The 19177-nt window shown below is 36.1% G+C and overlaps 1 protein-coding gene across 1 annotated transcript; it reads left to right on the top strand.

Moving 5' to 3' along the window:
- The first annotated feature begins 249 nt into the window (after positions 1–249).
- On the top strand, positions 250–10924 carry prdm14 (PR domain containing 14). Its single transcript, XM_088322659.1, has 7 exons — positions 250–760; positions 1299–1346; positions 2125–2628; positions 2691–2893; positions 3981–4082; positions 9789–10011; positions 10782–10924. Exons 1-7 carry the CDS (start codon positions 250–252, stop codon positions 10922–10924), a joined length of 1734 nt encoding a protein of 577 aa, XP_088178785.1.
- Positions 10925–19177: the final 8253 nt, after the last annotated feature.

Here is a 19177-nt window from a genome sequence, read left to right as displayed (position 1 = left end):
TTTTTTTAAACAAAACTTAATATTGTTCAACATTTTTTTCATAAAGTGTAAAAATTAAATATTGTTAACTTTCTAAATTATTTTTCCGAAAATGATGCATAAGAAACTATCGATTTTTAGAATGCGCTGATTAAAAATAGAAAAATATAACAATATATAAATAACACTTTGTAACCATAAACGACAAATATATATATATATACATATATATATATAATAACTCAAACATCTCTTTCAAGTGACCCTCCGATGCTCCTCACAGTGTCCAACCTCCCCCTGGTGCCCGAGGCCGGACACCCCCAAGTGGGCATGCTGAAGGCCAGCCCCGCCCGGGGCTTCTACCCCGCCGGGCTCCACCATCCACACCACCCGTGGCCCCTGGATCTCTTCCCCCGCAGCCACAACCTCCTCCACCCGCTCAAGTCTCCACCCGCTCCGGGCTTCACCCCCTACCATATGTTCGCCGGCCGGGGGTGGCCTTACCTGGGACCCCCGCCGGAGATGGAGCACGTCGCCGCCGTAGGGACAGTGTCTCTCTCGGATTCAACTGGCGGCAGCCCCGCCACTGGAAGTTTTTCCTCCGACGCTTCCGGATCGCCTGCCCCGAAAAGGTCGCCCCGGAGCGGGCCGCCATCCCCGGAGAAAGGAGGCCGCTTTTATTTCAGCGAGGCCGAACTACGCGCGGTGCTGTACGGGTACGCGACGGCCGCTGGCGGGGGTGGACACGCCATTTCTGGGGTCGCCTTGCCGGATAAACCAGGTAAGACAGAAATATACATATATTTAGCTCTAAATATATATATTTGAGCTATTTTATTATTTTTTTGTTACATTAAGAAGAATCAATCATTTTTTTCCGTCAATATAGTATAGAATTCCAGTTTGACAAGATAAATTCGTTTTTATTTTTCTTTAAAATGTTTTATTAAAATTATACTGTACATTTTAAGATACAAGGTATAATATTGTGAATATTCCGAATACAATGGTCAACATCCATCCATCCATTATCTACACCGCTTGTCCTCAGTAGGGTCGCGGGATGGTCAACATATTAATTTAAATAAGCATTTTTAATCATAACTTTTAACGATTTTAGTGTGTTGTTTACATTTACTTTGAAATGTTTTGAAAATATAAAAGACATATTTTGAGAGAAATGGTGAATATAATTGACAGGATATTGTATTTTTGAACCGTAATTCTAATCCAACCTGAAATGCAGCTCACGCAAGCACGGGGAGAACATGCAAACTCCTGTTATCACAATATTTTTTGTAATTCTGATTTCCTTTCAGATTGTCACATCCTCCCCCTGGACAAGGAAACTCTGGACCTTCCTGAAGGTCAGTAACGAAGATTTATTGAATATATTCTATTCCATTTTTCAGTTTTTTGAATACTTTTTGTATTTTTTCTGAATGCTTTGTATACAAATTTTTCCTCGTTTCTTGTAATATTTTTTGTGTTTTTTTCCTTTATTTTTTTATAGTTTTAGAGTATTTTTACGGCCATTTGGGGAATATTATTTGTTCTGTGTTTTTTATTGTTTATTCTAGTCAAGTCATGTTTATTTGGATAGCCCTTAATCACAGAGAGTCTCAAAGGGCTGCACAGATGATTGCAAACCACAGCCTATTATTAAACCATCCCCTGATCCAAAACCTACATGAGGGCAAGGAAAAACTCAAAAACCTCAACATGAGGAAAATGAAGAAACCTTGAGAAGGGACCGCACAATGAGGTAAGGCGTAGGGGCAGTATGGAATCCAGGACACTAGCCAGGGTAGTATTAAACTCATTCATGAGTAAGTCAATAGAGCCTAGTGTTTCGGATATGTTTCCCCCTGTTTTCAGATTTTTTTTCTGGTTAAAGGTTTTTTTTTTTCCCCATCTAATCATAATTTATGTTGTATGTTTTCAGATTTTTTTCTTTAATTTTCTCCCTGTTTTTCTGAATTCTGTTTTTACATTTTTTTTTGTATTTCATATATTTTTTTAAGTTTTTAGTATTTTTTTCTTTCAGATTTCTTGGGGAATATTTGTTTCTAGTTTTTTTGGAATGTTTTCATTTTTTCATTTTTTTCGTTGTTTCAAAGAAAAATCCTATGTTCTTGCTTACAGGTCTAAGCATCGTGCAGGCGTGGTGGGGGGGCGTGTCCCACTGTGGCGTCTTTACCCAGGCCAAAAGCAGCGTCCCCAAAGGAACCCGATTCGGACCCTTCCTGGGAAAACTGGTCAACACCAGCGAGATGAAAACATACGACGACAACACCCTCATGTGGGAGGTAGGGGAAAAAACATATATTCTTTATCCTCAGCGAAGAAGAACCATCACATTTTTGTTCTTTTCGAAGGTGTTTGAGAACGGGCGCCTGAGCCACTTCGTGGACGGGCGAGGTGGTTCGGGTAACTGGATGTCCCTGGTCAAGTGTGCCCGTTTTGCCGAGGAGCAGAACCTGGCGGCGGTTCAGGTCAATGGGCAGATCTTCTACGAGGCCTGCAAGGAGATCGCAAGCGAGCAGGAGCTCCTGGTGTGGTACGGGGAGGGATACGTGCAGTTTTTGGGCATCCCGCTCGCCCTCAGGGGTCCTGACCGGGAGAACGATCCACTGCCCCCTGCCGAAGGTGAGGCGTATGTTCTTGATCCTCTGCCAAGAGAGACTTGATCACCTTTTTCCCCCCAGCAGATGTCGGAGAAGGTTTCAAATGTGACCGTTGCGGGAAGGTTTTCGCTTACAAGTACTACAGAGACAAGCACTTAAAGTACACACGCTGCGTGGACCGGGGGGACCGCAAGTTCCCCTGCCATCTCTGTAGCCGATCTTTCGAAAAGCGAGACCGCTTGCGCATACATGTACTACACGTGCATGAGAAACACCGGCCCCACAAGGTACTTCACACATACATCAACTTAAGAAACCAAGATGACATTTTAGAAGCAGATTGGAAAAAATGTTTTTTTTTTCTCTATTTTTTTAAGCAGTTCTGTGTTTTTTTTCGTAGTATTTTTAGTGTTCTGTTTTATTGAATAAGTTTCTCTGTTATTGAGAATTTCTTTTCAGATTTTTTGTTTTTCAGCATGTTTATTGCTGTATTTTCTAGTTTCTCCGTTTTTTAAAAAGATATAAGGTTTTTTTAAAATATATATATATATATTTTCGCTGTTTTTAAGTAGTTTTTCTATATATTTTTTGTAACTTTTACCTAATTTTTCAGATTTTTTTCATTTTTGTTTTTTAAGGTAGTTTTGCTTATTTTTTTTACCTTTTATGGAATATCTTTTACTTTTTCATAATTGTTTCTTGTTCCTGTTATTTTAAATACATTTTATTTTCCTGTTTTGATAATGGATAATTTTGGTAGTTTTGTATTTTTTTGGATTATTCTTTCTATTTGGTTTTTTTCAGATCGTTTTCTCCCTAGTTTTGTTATTTCTATTTTTTTTAAATAAAATTCATTTTTTTACTATTTCTGATTTATTTGTTTTGTAGTTATAGTTTCATATATAGAATATTTTGTTGTTGTTGTTCAGGATGATTTTGCTTCTGCTCTTTTGGATTTTCTTCTAGTATAGTTTGTTTTTCAGTTTTTTTTATTTATATATTTTTATATATTTTATATTTTTATTCTGTTTTTAAGAATATTTTCATTTTTCCCTTATAAATTCCTGAGAATGTTATTTTTTCTGATTTTTCTTTTCTAGTTTTGACGTACTTTTGTCATTTTTTTCTATCTTTTTAGAATTATTATTCTCTACATTTTCAAATGTATTTATTTTCCTATTTTTTGCAGAATATATGTTCATTTTCAGAGCCGATAATGGACGAGAGTAATCACGTGTTCTTTTGTCTGGAATATTCCTTGTTTATCGGAATCTTCGTCATTGCAAATTCATTTTATTTATTTATTGTATTAATTAGATCATTTTTTATACGATCAGGGAAAATAATAAACTGTTGTGATGCTATTTTTTTTAGTGCACAGTTTGCGGCAAAAGTTTTTCTCAGTCGTCCAGCCTCAACAAACACATGCGAGTTCATTCCGGAGAACGGCCCTACAAGTGTGTCTACTGCAACAAGGTCAGAAAAATAGCCAATCTTCATGTTTTATTCAGTTAAATGTCTACCGAAATACTTTATTTTATTTTTTTTTAAAAGAAAGGGAGAGAAAGAGAGAGGAAAGAAAGAAAACGAGAGAACAAGTGAGAGGGAGAGGTGCACGACGGAGAAATAAAGTTAAAATGAGAGAGAGAGAGAGAATGTGTGTGGGAGAGAGGGAGAAAGCACAAGCGAGAGACACGGAGTAACAGAAAGAACGAATGAGAGAAACAGAAAAAAAAGAAAGAGAATGGGGTAAACAAAAGGAATGAAAAAGAGAGAATAAGAGAAACAGAAAGGACAAAAGAAATTAAAAATGAGAGAAACATAAAAAGCAAAAGAGAGAATGGAATAAACAGAAAGAGCAGAAGAGAGAGAGAGAGAGAGAGAGAGAGAAAGAAAAGAGTAAATAAGAGAAAGACAAATACAAGAGGATGTGAGAAAAAGGGTAGTGAGAAAGAAAGAAAGAGAATGGGGGAAACGAAAGGAATGAAAGAAAGAGTGAGCTAAACAGAAAGAACCAAAGAAAGAGACAAAGATAAGAGAAAAAAACAGTGAAACAGAATGGCGGAATGAGAGAAACAGAAAGAACAGCAGAAAGAATGAGAGAAACAGTAAGAACAAAAGAGAGAATAAAAGAAACAGAACGGAAGAGAGAGAGGGGGAAAGAAAAGAGTAAATCCAAGAAAAAAAGAGAAATACAAGAGAATGTGAGAAAAAAAGAGAAATTAAAGGAAAGGAAGTGAGAAAAAGATAGAAAAAAGTAGTGAGAAAGAAAGGAGGAGAGGAAGAATAAGAGGAAAAGAGATTGAAAAAGGAAGAAAGCAATACATTTTAACTGTATTGGGAATTGCAAGAAGTAGACACGTGTTGGGTTTTTACTACACGCGAGCCGCATTGTGCTCCAGGCTTTTGTGTCCCTCCGCGGGCGCACTCCAACGACACACTTCCATGCTAATGATGGGCAGATGTATACCCCCGCACCCCCTAAGAGCCCCCCTCGACCCTTCTTCTTTTGTTTCCTCCACTTTACAACGACAGGATCACGCAACGTGCTTTTTTTCTTCTTTTTCTTTCACGACGCGTTTCTTTTTAACAAACACGCTAGGTTGTGTTTAAGGTAATATCCGAGGAACTACTTTCATTTATTTTTGTTTTGGCCCTTTTGTTTTTTTCCTGTTTTTCTTTTCTCAGCACAACATCCAAATAAATGACTTGAAACAATAAAATAGGAATTAAGACGGAGCCCGAATTAATTCATGTTTCAGGGGTTAATATTTAAGTTAATTTTGAACATGAACATGAAAATGATTCATTATTACAAAAAAATTATATAACAGTGTAGTGAAACGTATTGCAAATAGAATTTCATTATCTTACAGGAATAATGAAAAAAAAAAAACTCCCGAAATATTTTAAATTCCATCTATTTTATCTTTTTCTAAAGTCCTTTTATTAAAAAATGCACAAAACCGTTAAAAGAAACACATTCGTGATTATTATTCCTTATTTTCGCCTCAAATATTGTAAATCATTTCTAATCATTTAAAAAAAATCAGAATTAGAGTGTTTTGTTTTTATTCTTTTCATTGAAAAATGCACACAAAGATTTAGGCTTTAAAAACATTTGATTTTTTTATTTTAATATATTATCGTGGTTAATATTGTTTTTGTTGTTTGAATAAATTGACTTTATTGTAAATAAATACGAATTCTTTAGCAGTTTTTTTGGATTAGAAAAAGTAATTATAATTCATTATGCAATTCTTTAATCATTCAATTCACTTTCAATGTAAAACATGGATTTCGTTTCTGAAATATTTCACTGACAAAATTATTCAAATAATGTTATGTAGTAAATTATGAAAATTGCTTTTTTTTCCCCAAGATCAGAATAATGGGGAGCTAATTATCAGTAAATAATATTGAGTGAAAAACTTCTATTTAGTTAAATAACTATTTTTTCGGGGTTTTAAAATATTTAACACACAGAATAACTCAAATAACTTATTTAATGGTGTCAAGGACCTTATTTTTTATAGCTAATACTTTTCAAAGATAATATAAATATTTGTACAAAGCGGATCTAACTACTTTATTATCTAATTGAGAATATTAGGGCCGACTCAATATAATACATTAAACTGGTATCGGTTAAGGTGGGAAAAACTCTACATTAAATTGTTTATTTTTTTAATTCATCAATTTCTAGTTCCATCCTCTTTTACATAATTGTGTGGAAATACTTTCTTGAATAATAATGAGTAAGAATTTCAGGAATATTATGAAGTTTCGTTGACTTTCATGATCTATTTGATTTCATAATTAACAACTAATTGTGGCACATTTCGTTGAACCGTTTTAAACGGATAATTGTTGCGCATTTAATGATGATATCATGATATTTATTTGTGCAGAACTCATTTAAAAAATCTAAAGGTAGATTCTTTAGTTTATAATGATGTATTTATTTTAAGTGATAAATAGTTAACAATTTGAACCGGCGTATTTCGTTTTTAACGGAATTAAACAAATTACCGTTGCGTGTTTAATTGACATTGTGGTATTTTTATACGCAGAACTATTTTCTAAAATAATAATAATCATTCTGAGAGTTTCTTAGTTTACATACTAAATTTTTTTTAACGGATAAATCATTAACGATGAAACTTTGTTGAAGTAATTAGATAAATGACCTTAAAATGTTTCATTGTGATCTTAAAAGGTATTTTTTAGATATCATTGCGACTTTAGGGGCGAATAAAAATGAGGGTTTTTAGATAAATAGGTTATTAACGATTACATTTCGCTATTTTCGTTAAAGAGAATTAAACAAATTATTGTTGGGTGTTTCATTATACTATTGTAAGATATTTGGAGACATTATAGCGACTTTGTGGGCCTCATAAAAATGATAATTATTTTATCCTTTGTAAATAAAAACCTTCCAGTCTTTTAGGATATCAATATTTTTATTTGATAGGTAAATAGCAATTAAAAATTGTGCCCTTAATGGTAAAATAAACAGATTACCGCTATGTGTTTTAAATATGATATTATGAGCTATTTGGTGACATTATAATTATTTTAAAGTCGTTTTTTTTACTGTATTTAAATCGTTCATGATTTGTTTTTAAATATAATGGATGATTAATGATAAAATTCAGCACTTATCATTGGAAAGAATTTCATAGATTGCGCAGTAAAATAACCAGTATAAATTTAACTTCCCAGTGAATGCATATTATTTCCCCCCGACTGTAAATTAACACTAAATGAAGAGTTAATTTGACTCTAATAAGACTTATTATTTTACACCACACTGACCAAATAAGCGTCACCACAATTGCATTGTACGAAAAGTCACACCCTGAGGAATTAATACGAGGTAATATAGTAACGTGTGCAGTGTAAAACCTATTCAAAACTGTTTGTTTAAATACTCACTCCTATTAGTGTTAAATGTGTTTCAATGTATGACACAAAATACTAAAATTGTACATGGTTTAATACAAATTTGTTTTGAGAACACGTTTCAATAGTAAATGGTCTGCATTTATGTAGCGTATTTCAAGTCAATGAATACCTCCCAAAGCGCTTTAAAATGTGCTTCACACTTTTCCCTTTTACACACTAACCAACCGATAGCAGTGTCAGCCATGCAAGGCAACTACCTGCTTTGGGAAAATTAGGGATTCAGTGTCTTGCCCAAGGACACTTTGACATAACACTGAGGAGCTGGGATCGAACCTGAGACCTCTTGATCCCAAGACGAGCGCTCTACTTCCTGAGAGAATGCCGAATCTAAAAACATACTGAACCACGAAAAGGATAAAAAAATAGGTCAAGTCATGATTATTAATCACGAGGTGTCTCAAAGGGCTGCACAGACCACAGATTATTGCAAACTACAGACTATTATTACACCATCCCCTGATCTAAAACCTACATGAGGAAAATGAAAAACTCAAAAACCTCAACATGAGGAAAATGAAGGTATGAAGTCATCCCCCTTACAGGATGACCGGGCTGCAATGGATGTTGCAATACACATATTTCACCAAAATAAATTATTGGTCATTCATAAACTATAGAATAGAAGTGTGTTTTAACCCTAGATTCAAACAGTTCCACTGGGGTTGCAGATCGAATCTCATGAGAAGAGCAATTCCACAGCACCGGGGCCCGAATGGAGAACTCTCTCCAACCTGCAAATTTCTTCTTGGCTCTTGGGATCCCAAGTAGACCAGCATTTACCGAGCAAAGGCTCCTAGCATGAACATAGAGGGAAATGAAATCTGAAAGATATGAGGGAGCAAGTCTGTGCATGATCTAAATAGCCAGACGGAAAGCTAGTTGGCTAGCCAGAAAGGAGGCTAAAATTTATCTTGATAACTAGCAAAAAAAGATAAAATCTTTGCTTGATAGCATGCAAAAAATGTAAAAAGCTAGGCAGAGAGATAGCTTCAAAGCTAAACAAGTATCCAGATAGCTATGTTAGTGGGGGAATAATTTGTGTTCTACTTTTTGTGAAATTATTATGTTTGGGCGAAAGAAAATGACAATCAAGACATTTTTGACTGTTTTTTGTCCTACATAATATATACATTTCAGGGTTGGGTAGGGTTACTTTAACTCGATTACTTTTAATTACTTTTGGATGACTCCAATATCAAATATGCTAATAAAAGACAAAAGAAACTAAATATGAATAAAATGGTGACTCACAACACGTGGTAAGCTTTCTCTCCTGGCTTTGATCTCTTTGATCTCCGGCAAAACTAACATAAAATGCCACAGAAACAAAATGAAAAGAAATTCAATCAATTTTGCCGTTCCATGTATTCCGTTACTCCACAAGTCTGCACAAAATGTAGTCATTTTATTCATATTTAGTTTCTTTTGTCTTTTATTAGCATATTTGGTATTGGAGTAATCCAAAAGTCATTGAAAGTAATCCAGTTAAAGTAACCCTACCCAACCCTGATAAATTTGATGTATAAATATAATTGATTGAAAGGGCAGCACGGCGGCGCAGTGGTTAGCTCTTGTGCGGCACAGTTCATGTCATGGGAACCTGTCGTGGGTTCAAATCCAGCTCCAGACTTCCTGTGCGGAGTTTTTATGTTCTCCCCGTGCTTGCGTGGGTTTCCTCCGGGCACTCCGGTTTCCTCCCACGTTCCAAAAACATGCATTTCAGGTGAATTGGCCCGTCCAAATTGTCCCTAGGTGTGAATGAGCGAATGAGTTGTCTGTCCCCGTGTGCCCTGCGACTGGCTGGCAACCAGTTCAGGGTGTCCCCTGCCCACTGCCCGAAGATGGCTGGGATGGGCTCTAGCCCCCCCGCGACCCTAATGAGGATAAGCGGTACGGCTAATGAGATGAGATGAGAAAGCTATTAATCAGATGGAAACCAGTACTGTCTGTTTCATGGGGGAGCAAACCCGTACTCCTAAAAACAGCCCTGAAAGGGATGGGCACTGCCAGGCTCTCCTTGCCCAAGACGCACCACAGGAGGTTTTAAGGGATCCGTGAATCATCAATTGAATTTGTCACATTTCTCTTAGAATAAGGAAATAGATTACCGCCGTGTGTTTAATTCTCATGTTTTGAGACATTTGAAGGAATTTTGGGTCCAGTAAGAATGTTTTTGACTGTTATTTTCGTCGAATTGTGTTTTCCATCCAGGCTTTTACCGCCTCGAGCATTTTACGCACGCACATCCGACAACATTCGGGCGAGCGGCCCTTCAAGTGCGCGCATTGCGGCAAGGCCTTCGCCTCCCACGCCGCCCACGACAGCCACGTGCGGCGAACCCACTCCCGTCCAAAGAACGCTTTCCCCTGCGACAAGTGCGGAGCTTCGTTCCACGCCGAACACGAGCTTCGATTCCACGCCAACAGTCATCAAAGTAAGGAGATTTCGGTTATTTATTTGAGTGAACGTGGAGGGGGCCGGCTCCCCACGCGTTCGGTGTTGGATCCCTTCGAGACTTGTGATTGGTTCATATGCATTTCTTCAATGTTGTTGCTGCAATAAAGTTGTTGATTGAATATAAGATATTCTATTTTGTTGTATAGTTTTTTGTTTTTGATGTGATTTTCCAAAATTTTGAGTTGTTTGACTTTTAAGTCAATTACTATAAAAACGTTTAAGCGATTAAAGTTCAGTATATCGTGAAAAAATAAATGCTATCATAATTTAGTGGAATCAAAGCTTTGTTTAAATTATTAATTATTTTTTGCGTAATGTTACATTATTATTGGTAATATAATAATAAATCATTATAAAAACGTCTTTTTTTAGCTTTTTGTCGTTTTCTTGCTTTCTTTTTCTTCGTTTTTCTCTTTTCTTTTTTTATTTATTTTTTGTGTTTTTCTCTCATTTCATTTTTTCTAGCTTTTTACTTTTATCTCACTTTTATCATATTTTTCTCTTTATTTTTTGAAATGTATTCCCCTTTTTAAGCAATTTCGTGCAGAGTGTTACGTAATAATTCTTAATGGGCGTATTAAGGAAACAAATGCAAGCGGAATAGCCAAAGCAGTCAAAAAATAGCCAGAATTCCTAACATTAAAATTGAATTTTGTTTGAAAGTTGTAAAAAATAATAAATAATACACCAACAATGACATGATTTTTCCTCAGAAAGGTTTGTAATGTTCCTGTTTTTGTTTTTCAGACAGGCAAATCCCGGGCAGCCCTATTGTGACTCCGGGATGCAGACAAACAGGGGAATCAAATATGGACGGTGCAAACAATCCAAGTTATCAACCTTATACTGGGATCAATCTTTTAAATCCGGATTATCGTCCGTGGAATTAAAGTCAAAGGTGTTTATTATGTTATTTATATTATCTTGAAAAGTTTTGGTTTCTTGCTTGTTTCTTGGTCGTTAACTTGATTGCTTTTTATGGGTTGTTTTCTTGTTGTTTTTTTTTTAATTCTTGTTTTTTTTGCGGTCTTTTCTCAGTTGTTTCTTTTTTTCTTCTTCTTTTTTTCCCCCTGGGGTGTGCCCTGGGTGTTTTTTTTGTCGTTTATTTTGTTGTTTTTGGGGTTGTTTTCTTTTTGTAATTTTTTTAGTCGTTTCAATGTTTCATCAGGTGGTTGCTTTCTTGTTGTTGTTTGGGGGGGTTGTTTTCTTGTTGTTTTTGTTTTTCTTGCAGTTGTGTCTTGGTTGTTTCTTGTTTTTTTTTCTTGGTTGTTTTTTATTTTTTGGGGGTTGTTATCTGGTTGTTTCTTGTTTTTTTCTTGGTCGTTTCTTTGTTTTATTGGGGGGTTGTTGTTGTTGTTGTTGTTTTTTCTCGCGGTTGTTTCTTGGTTGTTTATTTTTTTTTTCTTGGTTGTTTTTTATTTTTTGGGGGGTTGTGTTCTGGTTGTTTTCTGGTTGTTTCTTGGTTTTTTTTTCTTGGTCGTTTCTTTGTTTTATTGGGGGGTTGTTTTCTTGTTGTTGTTTTTTTTTGTTTTTCTTGCGGTTGTTTCTTGTTTTTTTTTGGGGGGGGTAATTTCTTTGTTTTTCGGGGGGGTGTCTTCTTTTTCTTGTTTTCTTCTTTTTCTTTTTTTCTGTGGTTGTTTCTTGTTTTTTTTCTTTCTTGGGTGTGAGTTGGCCGTTTATAGGTTGTTCTTATTTTTGGTTGTTGTCTTGTTGTGTTTATTTTTCTTCTTTTTTCCTGTTTTTTGAGGGGTCGTTCTTAGTAGTTCCTCTGTCGTTTTTTGTTCTATTTGGTTATTTCTTGCTCGTTTTATGGTTGTTGTCTCAGTGCATCTTGTTATTTTCTCGGCAGTTTTTGTCTGTTTTTTTTGGGGTTGTTTTTCTACCCGTTTAACGTTTTTCATCTTGGTCATTTCTTTCTTGTTTCTTGGCTGTTTTTTTCTCTTTTATTTCTTGTTTCTTTGGCTTACTTTGATTGGTAACCGTTGAAAGTGTTCCTGTTTCCCTCTCATAATTGTTTGTATTATTTAATGCCAACAAATCACCTAATTTATATTGCGTGGCCAAATAAAAATCACTTCTTTATCACTTTGAAAAACATTTCTAAAACGGATTAAAGCATGATTTGTTGTGCTAGAGATTGATGGGCCGAAAACATATTTATGAAGTCATTAAAAATTATAAATCACAATTTGTTAATTGTATTTGTTTGAAAAGCACTTTTAAATTTATGTTGTCTTTTTTTCCCCCTTTTATTTACAGAATATTCTGGGCATGAATGTGTTTTCAAAAAAGAACAAGATCATTTTTATACAGAAAAAAACTAAAAGATAGAGTGGAAATTTCCAGATAACTAGTTTGTTTTCTCAATATAAAAAAAAAAATGAAGTAAAAAAATGAATAAAAAACACAAGGGCAAGGCAAAGACTAACCCGGTGAGGAAATGTGTGTTTCCATTATCCTCGTTTTTGCGCAAAAATCCATTTTTTTTTATTAACGGTGAGTTGAGTGTAAACTCAACAACTCCCCGAGGAGAAAGTGTGCGCCACACAATGATGGAGGTCTGAATGACATCTGGGCCCCTGCCCTGTCACCACATGTCCACTGTCTGATGGACACATGGGGGTCGGCCCCCTAAAACCCCAAAACAAATAAAATCACACTAATGCTCTCTGAACACTCTGAAAGATAAAATGGAAAACAAATTTTGAAAAAAAAAATGGCAGAGAAAGCCAATCAGAATAGCCGAGCGCTTTAAAGGTAGGGAGGCGTGCAGAATTTTCCAACTCGATTAAGTGTCTTAAAATTACAAAGTCTGATGCAGTATTTGAACGAGGGTGTGCACATTTTACAACGACAGTACGGCTCTTATTTTGAAATGACAAAGTCTCGTTTTTGAACAAAGGTCTGCACATTTTGAATCTTCATTATGGCTCTTATTTTGAAATCATAAAGTCTACTATTTAGGCATGGCTGTGCACGTTTGCAACGCTTGAAATAAAAATTCTGGTATCAGAACAAGGGTCTGCCTATGTTTTCAACCAAAATATGTTTGTTATTTTGAAAAGTCTGGGATTTGTATAAGGGTGTGCACATTTTGCATCTAGCTTAGGACTCTTATTTTGAAATCTCAAAACCTGGTGTTTTAATAAGGTGTCCACATTTCGCATCAACCTTTTTCCCCTATTTTTGTTATCAAGTCTTGTTTCTAAATAAGGGTTTGCAATTTTTGCATCTAGATTATGTGTCTTATTTTGAAATCACAAGGGTGTGCATATTTGGCCCCTAGCGCTTTTTTTCTCTTATTTTGAATTCTCAAAGTCTTGTATTTGAATAAGAGTTTGCACATTTTGCATCTACCTTATAGGTATTATTTTGAAATCAAAAAGTCTGATATTTAAAAAAAGAGTTTCCACTTTTTATATGAGCGTCTTATTTTGAAATCATAAGGTGTGGTGTTTGGGCAATGGTGTGCCCATTTTCTATCAAGATTTTTTTTTCTCTTAATTTGAAATCTCAAAGTCTGGTTTGAATAATGGTTGCACTTTTGCATTTACCTCATGGCTCTTATTTTGAAATCACAAGGTCTGGTATTTGAAAACTGGTTTCCACGTTTTCCATCTACCTTATGTGTCTTATTTTGAAATCACAAAGTGTGGTATTTGAACGAGGGTGTGCACATTCTGCATCTATTTCTTTTTAAATCTTATTTTGATATCTCAAAGATTTGTATTTGAATAAGGGTTTAGACTATTTGCATCTACATTATGGGTCTTATTTTGAAATCAAAAAGTCTGGTATTTGAACTGGTTGTCTGCATACTTTTGCCTTAAAATGTCTTATTCAGAAATCACAAAGTCTCACATTTGAATAAGGGTGTGTTCGTTTTGCATCCACCTTATTTCTCTTATTTTGAAAGCTCAAAGTCTTGTATTTGAATAACAGTTTGCTCTTTTTGCATCTATCTTATTGGTCTCATTTTGAAATCACAAAGACTGGTATTGAAAGGAAAATTTGCACGTTTTCCCTCCACCTTTTGTGTCTTATTTTGAAATCTAAAAAAGTGGTATTTGAAAAAGTCTGTGCGAATTCAGAATCAAGCTTTTTTCTCTTATTTTGAAATCTCGACATCTGGTATTTGAAGTAGTTGTGTGCTTGATTTTGCCTTATGACTTATCGAAAGTCTCATTTAAATAAGGGCATGTAGAGTTTGCATCTACCTTATGTCTCTTATTTTGAAAGCTCAAAGTCTATTATATAAACAAGCGTAAACCCACTTTACCTAATGACAAATGGCCGACCTGACGGCGGGCTTAAGCCGGGGGTGAAAGGTCACCTGCAAATAAGACAACAAGGAGACTCAAACAAGTACATGATCGGAGGGGCCCCTCCCACTCTGCCATCTATACGACCCCCTGGAGGGTCCCCGTGAAAAAAAGACCCCCCAAAAAAAGAGTCAAAGGAAAGAGAGAGAATAAAGATCACACAGGGAGATCATCCACGCGCTTGTCCCGCCCCTCCAGGTCACTGATTGGCCCATTTACAGTTTACGTCTCTATTGATAATCGTAGCGGCAGTAAAGCTAATTTCAAAAAAAGTAGGATCGAGTCCGGAGGAGGAGGCAGATGGCGTCAAGCCGCTCCACGGGGGACCCACTGTGCTCTTGTACAATAGGGGGGTACATTCACATGCGAGGTGGGGTCTGTTCTCGTTTTGTTTTTTGTCTTTTGTCATTCGACGTGCCACATGCGCCTCACAAAAACTCTTTTGTGCTAAACGGTTTGAGGTACACGAGAGAAATGTGGTGGTGGTAGTGGCTCTCTTGGGCCACCGGGGGCAGAAGAGTTAATAATTGATTGTTCATCAGAAATACGTAGACCCCCTCAACAAAATTCACGCCTATCTGCCAGCACCCCTCGACTAAGCCGATTGGCCAATTCATATCGTAGCGTCTTTCATACTGCATTGTGAGGGGTCACCTGCTCTGCGCTTTCTGCATCTGGCTGAGAAGAATTTGTGTCCTGCGCCTTCGTCGTGCCGCTGAAGGGTCATCTCTCTCTCTTTCTTTTTCTCTTTCTCTCTCTTTGTCACTCTCTCTCTCCAGTATCTCTCTCTCTCTCTCTCTCTCCAGTATCTATCGATCTATCTATCTCTCTCTCTCCAGTATCTGTACAACATTTTCCACTAAGAGTCACAACTTCCCAGCTTACTTGAATGCAGCATGAGAATCTCTCTCTCTCTCTCTCATTATCCCTCCATTCTCTTTCTCTCTCTCTCTCATTATCCCTCCATTCTCTTTCTCTGTCTCTCATTATCCCTCCATTCTCTTTCTCTCTCTCTCTCTCTCATTATCCCTCCATTCTCTTTCTCTGTCTCTCATTATCCCTCCATTCTCTTTCTCTCTCTCTCTCTCTCATTATCCCTCCATTCTCTTTCTCTCTCTCTCTCATTATCCCTCCATTCTTTCTCTCTCTCTCTCTCATTATCCCTCCATTCTCTTTCTCTGTCTCTCATTATCCCTCCATTCTCTTTCTCTCTCTCTCTCTCTCATTATCCCTCCATTCTCTTTCTCTCTCTCTCTCATTATCCCTCCATTCTTTCTCTCTCTCTCTCTCATTATCCCTCCATTCTCTTTCTCTCTCTCTCTCATTATCCCTCCATTCTCTTTCTCTCTCTCTCTCTCATTATCTCTCCATTCTCTCTCTCTCTCTCTCTCTCATTATCCCTCCATTCTCTCTCACTCTCTCATCATCCCTCCATTCTCTCTCTCTCTCTCTCTGTTAGTCAGAAGGCCTTTGAGCAAATCTTGCTTTTTATTTTCACTTGTTTTAATGTGTATTTTTGCATGTATTTCAGAAGATAAGAGTCTAAATTTGTTATAATAGAATAGTAAATAATTTTATTTTTTCATTTTAGCAATTCTTTATAGCATCGAATACTTCATATTTTTCATTTATATTTTATTGTTTTTCATTTTCAGGGATTTTGTGTTGTTGTACGACTTTAAATCTGTTCAGTGTGTAAAAAGCTAAAATTGTTTCATACACTTTTTTTGTAGATCGTAAATATTCTAATTTACATTTATTTTATATTTATAATGAAATAACTTTTTACTAAATAATTTGGTGCACAAGGTTTTATTATAACTATTGATAATCACAAAAAAAAATCAAAAAATTTGAGGGGCTGTTAGGGAGCCAAAAGAATTGGCTCCTCTCGGTGAGCCGAGCCGAAATAGCCAGTTCTCAAGAAAGAGCCAGATTTCCTATGAATAGTCCGATAAACCTGTCCTCGATGCGACAATAGGGGGAAGTAATGCAACTCCATAATGCTGACTAGGGCCACCATCTGCGTCATTTTTATGCACTTTTTAAAATGTTACAACATTTAAAAGCATGGGGAAACACAGGAAAATATTCTAAAAATTTTCAAGCACTTCACCCAAAATTCGTGTATTTTCCTGACCTTGGAAAACAATATTAAAATTCAAGCATTTTAAGGATTTCACGCACCCGTACGAACTCCGAAAACAGTCAATGTGACGTGTTAGCATTAAGCTAGTTAACGTTTAGTGGGGCAGGCGTGTGTCCCTGAGGGTATTTATTGTATTTTTTTTCAGCATTTTGACACTCCCACCGCGCACGTCTGCCACACTTAGCAAAGCTAATCCTTTTTTGACTAAGTCTGTTTGCACACACGTGCTCACGCACGCTTTTCAGGAGAAAACACAAAACAAACATACCCTCCCCATGCCGTGTTTTTCCCTATCATTAGGTTTTTTTTCAAGCTGAAAGCTACTTTTTGTTGCTAATTAGAGCAAAGGCCACCCAGTTTAATGTGAGGTTCCAAAATACTGTCATACCTCTACCAACAAATGTCTCTATATACGAAGGTTTCAGGTTACAAAGTACCCGAAAGGGAAAATATTGCCTCTACAAAAGCATTTCAGGATACAAAATGAAAAATACAGTACAGTGATGCTATTCGCCGTTCCCAGAGTTCTACCTGGCGACTCGGTGCGTATGCATGAATCCTGGCATGCTCTTCGCGTTTCCGCTCTGTAAACACCTGGCAACCCGGTGCAAGAAATCACTCAGAAAAGTCTTGACAGGTCGGGTTATCGCTCATTATGATGACGTCTGCCTGCAAAAGCAGACGTCATTGGATCAGTTTTTCAAAAAAGGCCAGGTAATAAGGTAGACTAATGTTTTTATGATTTTCTTTATTCTTTGTTTTGTTTTACATTATATGCCTCTCGTTTTATGTTTATTGAGCGGTAATTTAATTCTAATACGAATTTGTTACATGTTTTGATGCTTTTTTATGATTCATTTAAAAAAATACCGTACTTTTGCGGGGATTGGAACAGATAAGCCCATTTACATTCATAAGGCGTCTCTACTTACAAATGTTTCAGGTTACGAAGCCAACCCAAGAACGAATTCAATTCGTAAGTTGAGGTACTGACACTTCCCTACTTACGACCATTCGACTTACGCAAAACGGTAGATACGAACATTTTCTTCGGGATGTCGAAAAATATCCGGACATTGCTGTAAGTTAGATTTTGTATTGTACTTTTTACTGTAGTGCTTCTTTCCGCCGCTACCAGCGTGCGGTGGCGCTGTGAGAGGTCACCCAGCATCCCGAAGAAGAAATCCGGCTTCCTCTTCCTAGTTCGTGTGTAAACATTCTATACTATATCTCCAGCGTGCTAAGAACTTTTTTTTTGATTGTTTAATCTCTTGTGCATCCACTCAATATGGTTGGTGTAAAGTTTAAAGAAAGAGCAAGCTGTTTCATTTCAAATGAAAGTGTAATAAGAAAGCTTGATGCGGTTGAGAAAATGGTCGGAACGCTTTTTTTCGGCCACTTTTTACTCCGTAAGGGGACCTTTTGAAGCGCACCTTCCAAAAGTAAGTTACACTTAACTTTATTTATCTTCATGGAGCACATTATTTTATGAAATGTTTATTTTTTTTAGCACAAAACAATACAGGTTACTTATACAGGCCTTAAACATACAAAATATCGCACTAAAGCCATTTACAAACAAATTTTACTTACGAACGATCGTCCGGAACTCGTTTGTAAGTAGTGCAGCGTCTGTACCACTGTTCCAATGTATCATTTTATTCCCATGTTATTACTATGTTATTACCAGGTTAATTTTTGGAAGTAAGGTTGAATAGATTAAGTCAACCACTAAAACAAAATAATTTTTCTCAAAAATCTCAATATCCCAACACTGAAATATTTTCAGAACAGGTCCTCGGGCACCTCAGTTGTTCATATTGGTGAACTAAATACATACCCCCAAAAAATATATCTTTCAGTTTTTTGTATTGTGATCTTATTCTTTAGTTTCTTTTATTTTTTATTGTTATTATGTATTTCTATTTTTATTTCATGTTTTTATTTGATTTTCTAATGTAGTTTTATTTTCACATTTTTTTTTTAGATCTATTTTCGGTAATACCAGTTGCGTATCATACTGAGAATAATTCAGGTGAATTTGTCAGGACCAGAACGGAGACAGGACCCACTCGCGTTGCGTTTCTCAAGTTTTATTGGAAGAAAGAGAAATAATTGCGTCCACGATCCGGTGATTGCTGAGGGCGGGAAGCAGGTCGCTCTAAACGTGGAAGTGGATCTTCCATGGTGAGCAACGGCAGTATCGGGAAGGGAAAACAGGTCAGTAGCCGGAACAGGAGAATAAAACGTGGTCGGGGTCGGAAGCGAGTTGTAAGCCAGGAAGCAGAGTAGACGTGGACAAAGTTCAATTGCGTCTGCATCCTGAAAACTATTCCATTCATTTAAATTATATATGTATTGTGTATTTTCTCGATGTACAAAGAACATTTTTTGTTTTTTGAGTTTGAAAAATAATTTGCTAAAGTTTTTTTTGTTTTTTTTAAATTATGTTTTAATATTCAATATAAATTGATTTAATTTTTCGAGTACTTTTTTGAACGTTTATTATTCCAACATACACACTTTTGAAGTAAAGACAAAAGTCCTTTTCACTACAAACAAATAAATTACATAATAGTACATTTTAAATTAAACTTGTTTTTAAATGAATTACAATACTTAATGAATCCAGAGAATAACTATAACATTAAAAGGATATTTTTATAATTATA

Source organism: Urocampus carinirostris, chromosome 18 (genome assembly GCF_059441175.1).
Source record: "Urocampus carinirostris isolate Australia breed hairy pipefish chromosome 18, RoL_Ucar_1.0, whole genome shotgun sequence".
Lineage (NCBI taxonomy): Eukaryota > Metazoa > Chordata > Actinopteri > Syngnathiformes > Syngnathidae > Urocampus > Urocampus carinirostris.
This window is presented reverse-complemented; position numbering and strand designations above follow the sequence as displayed.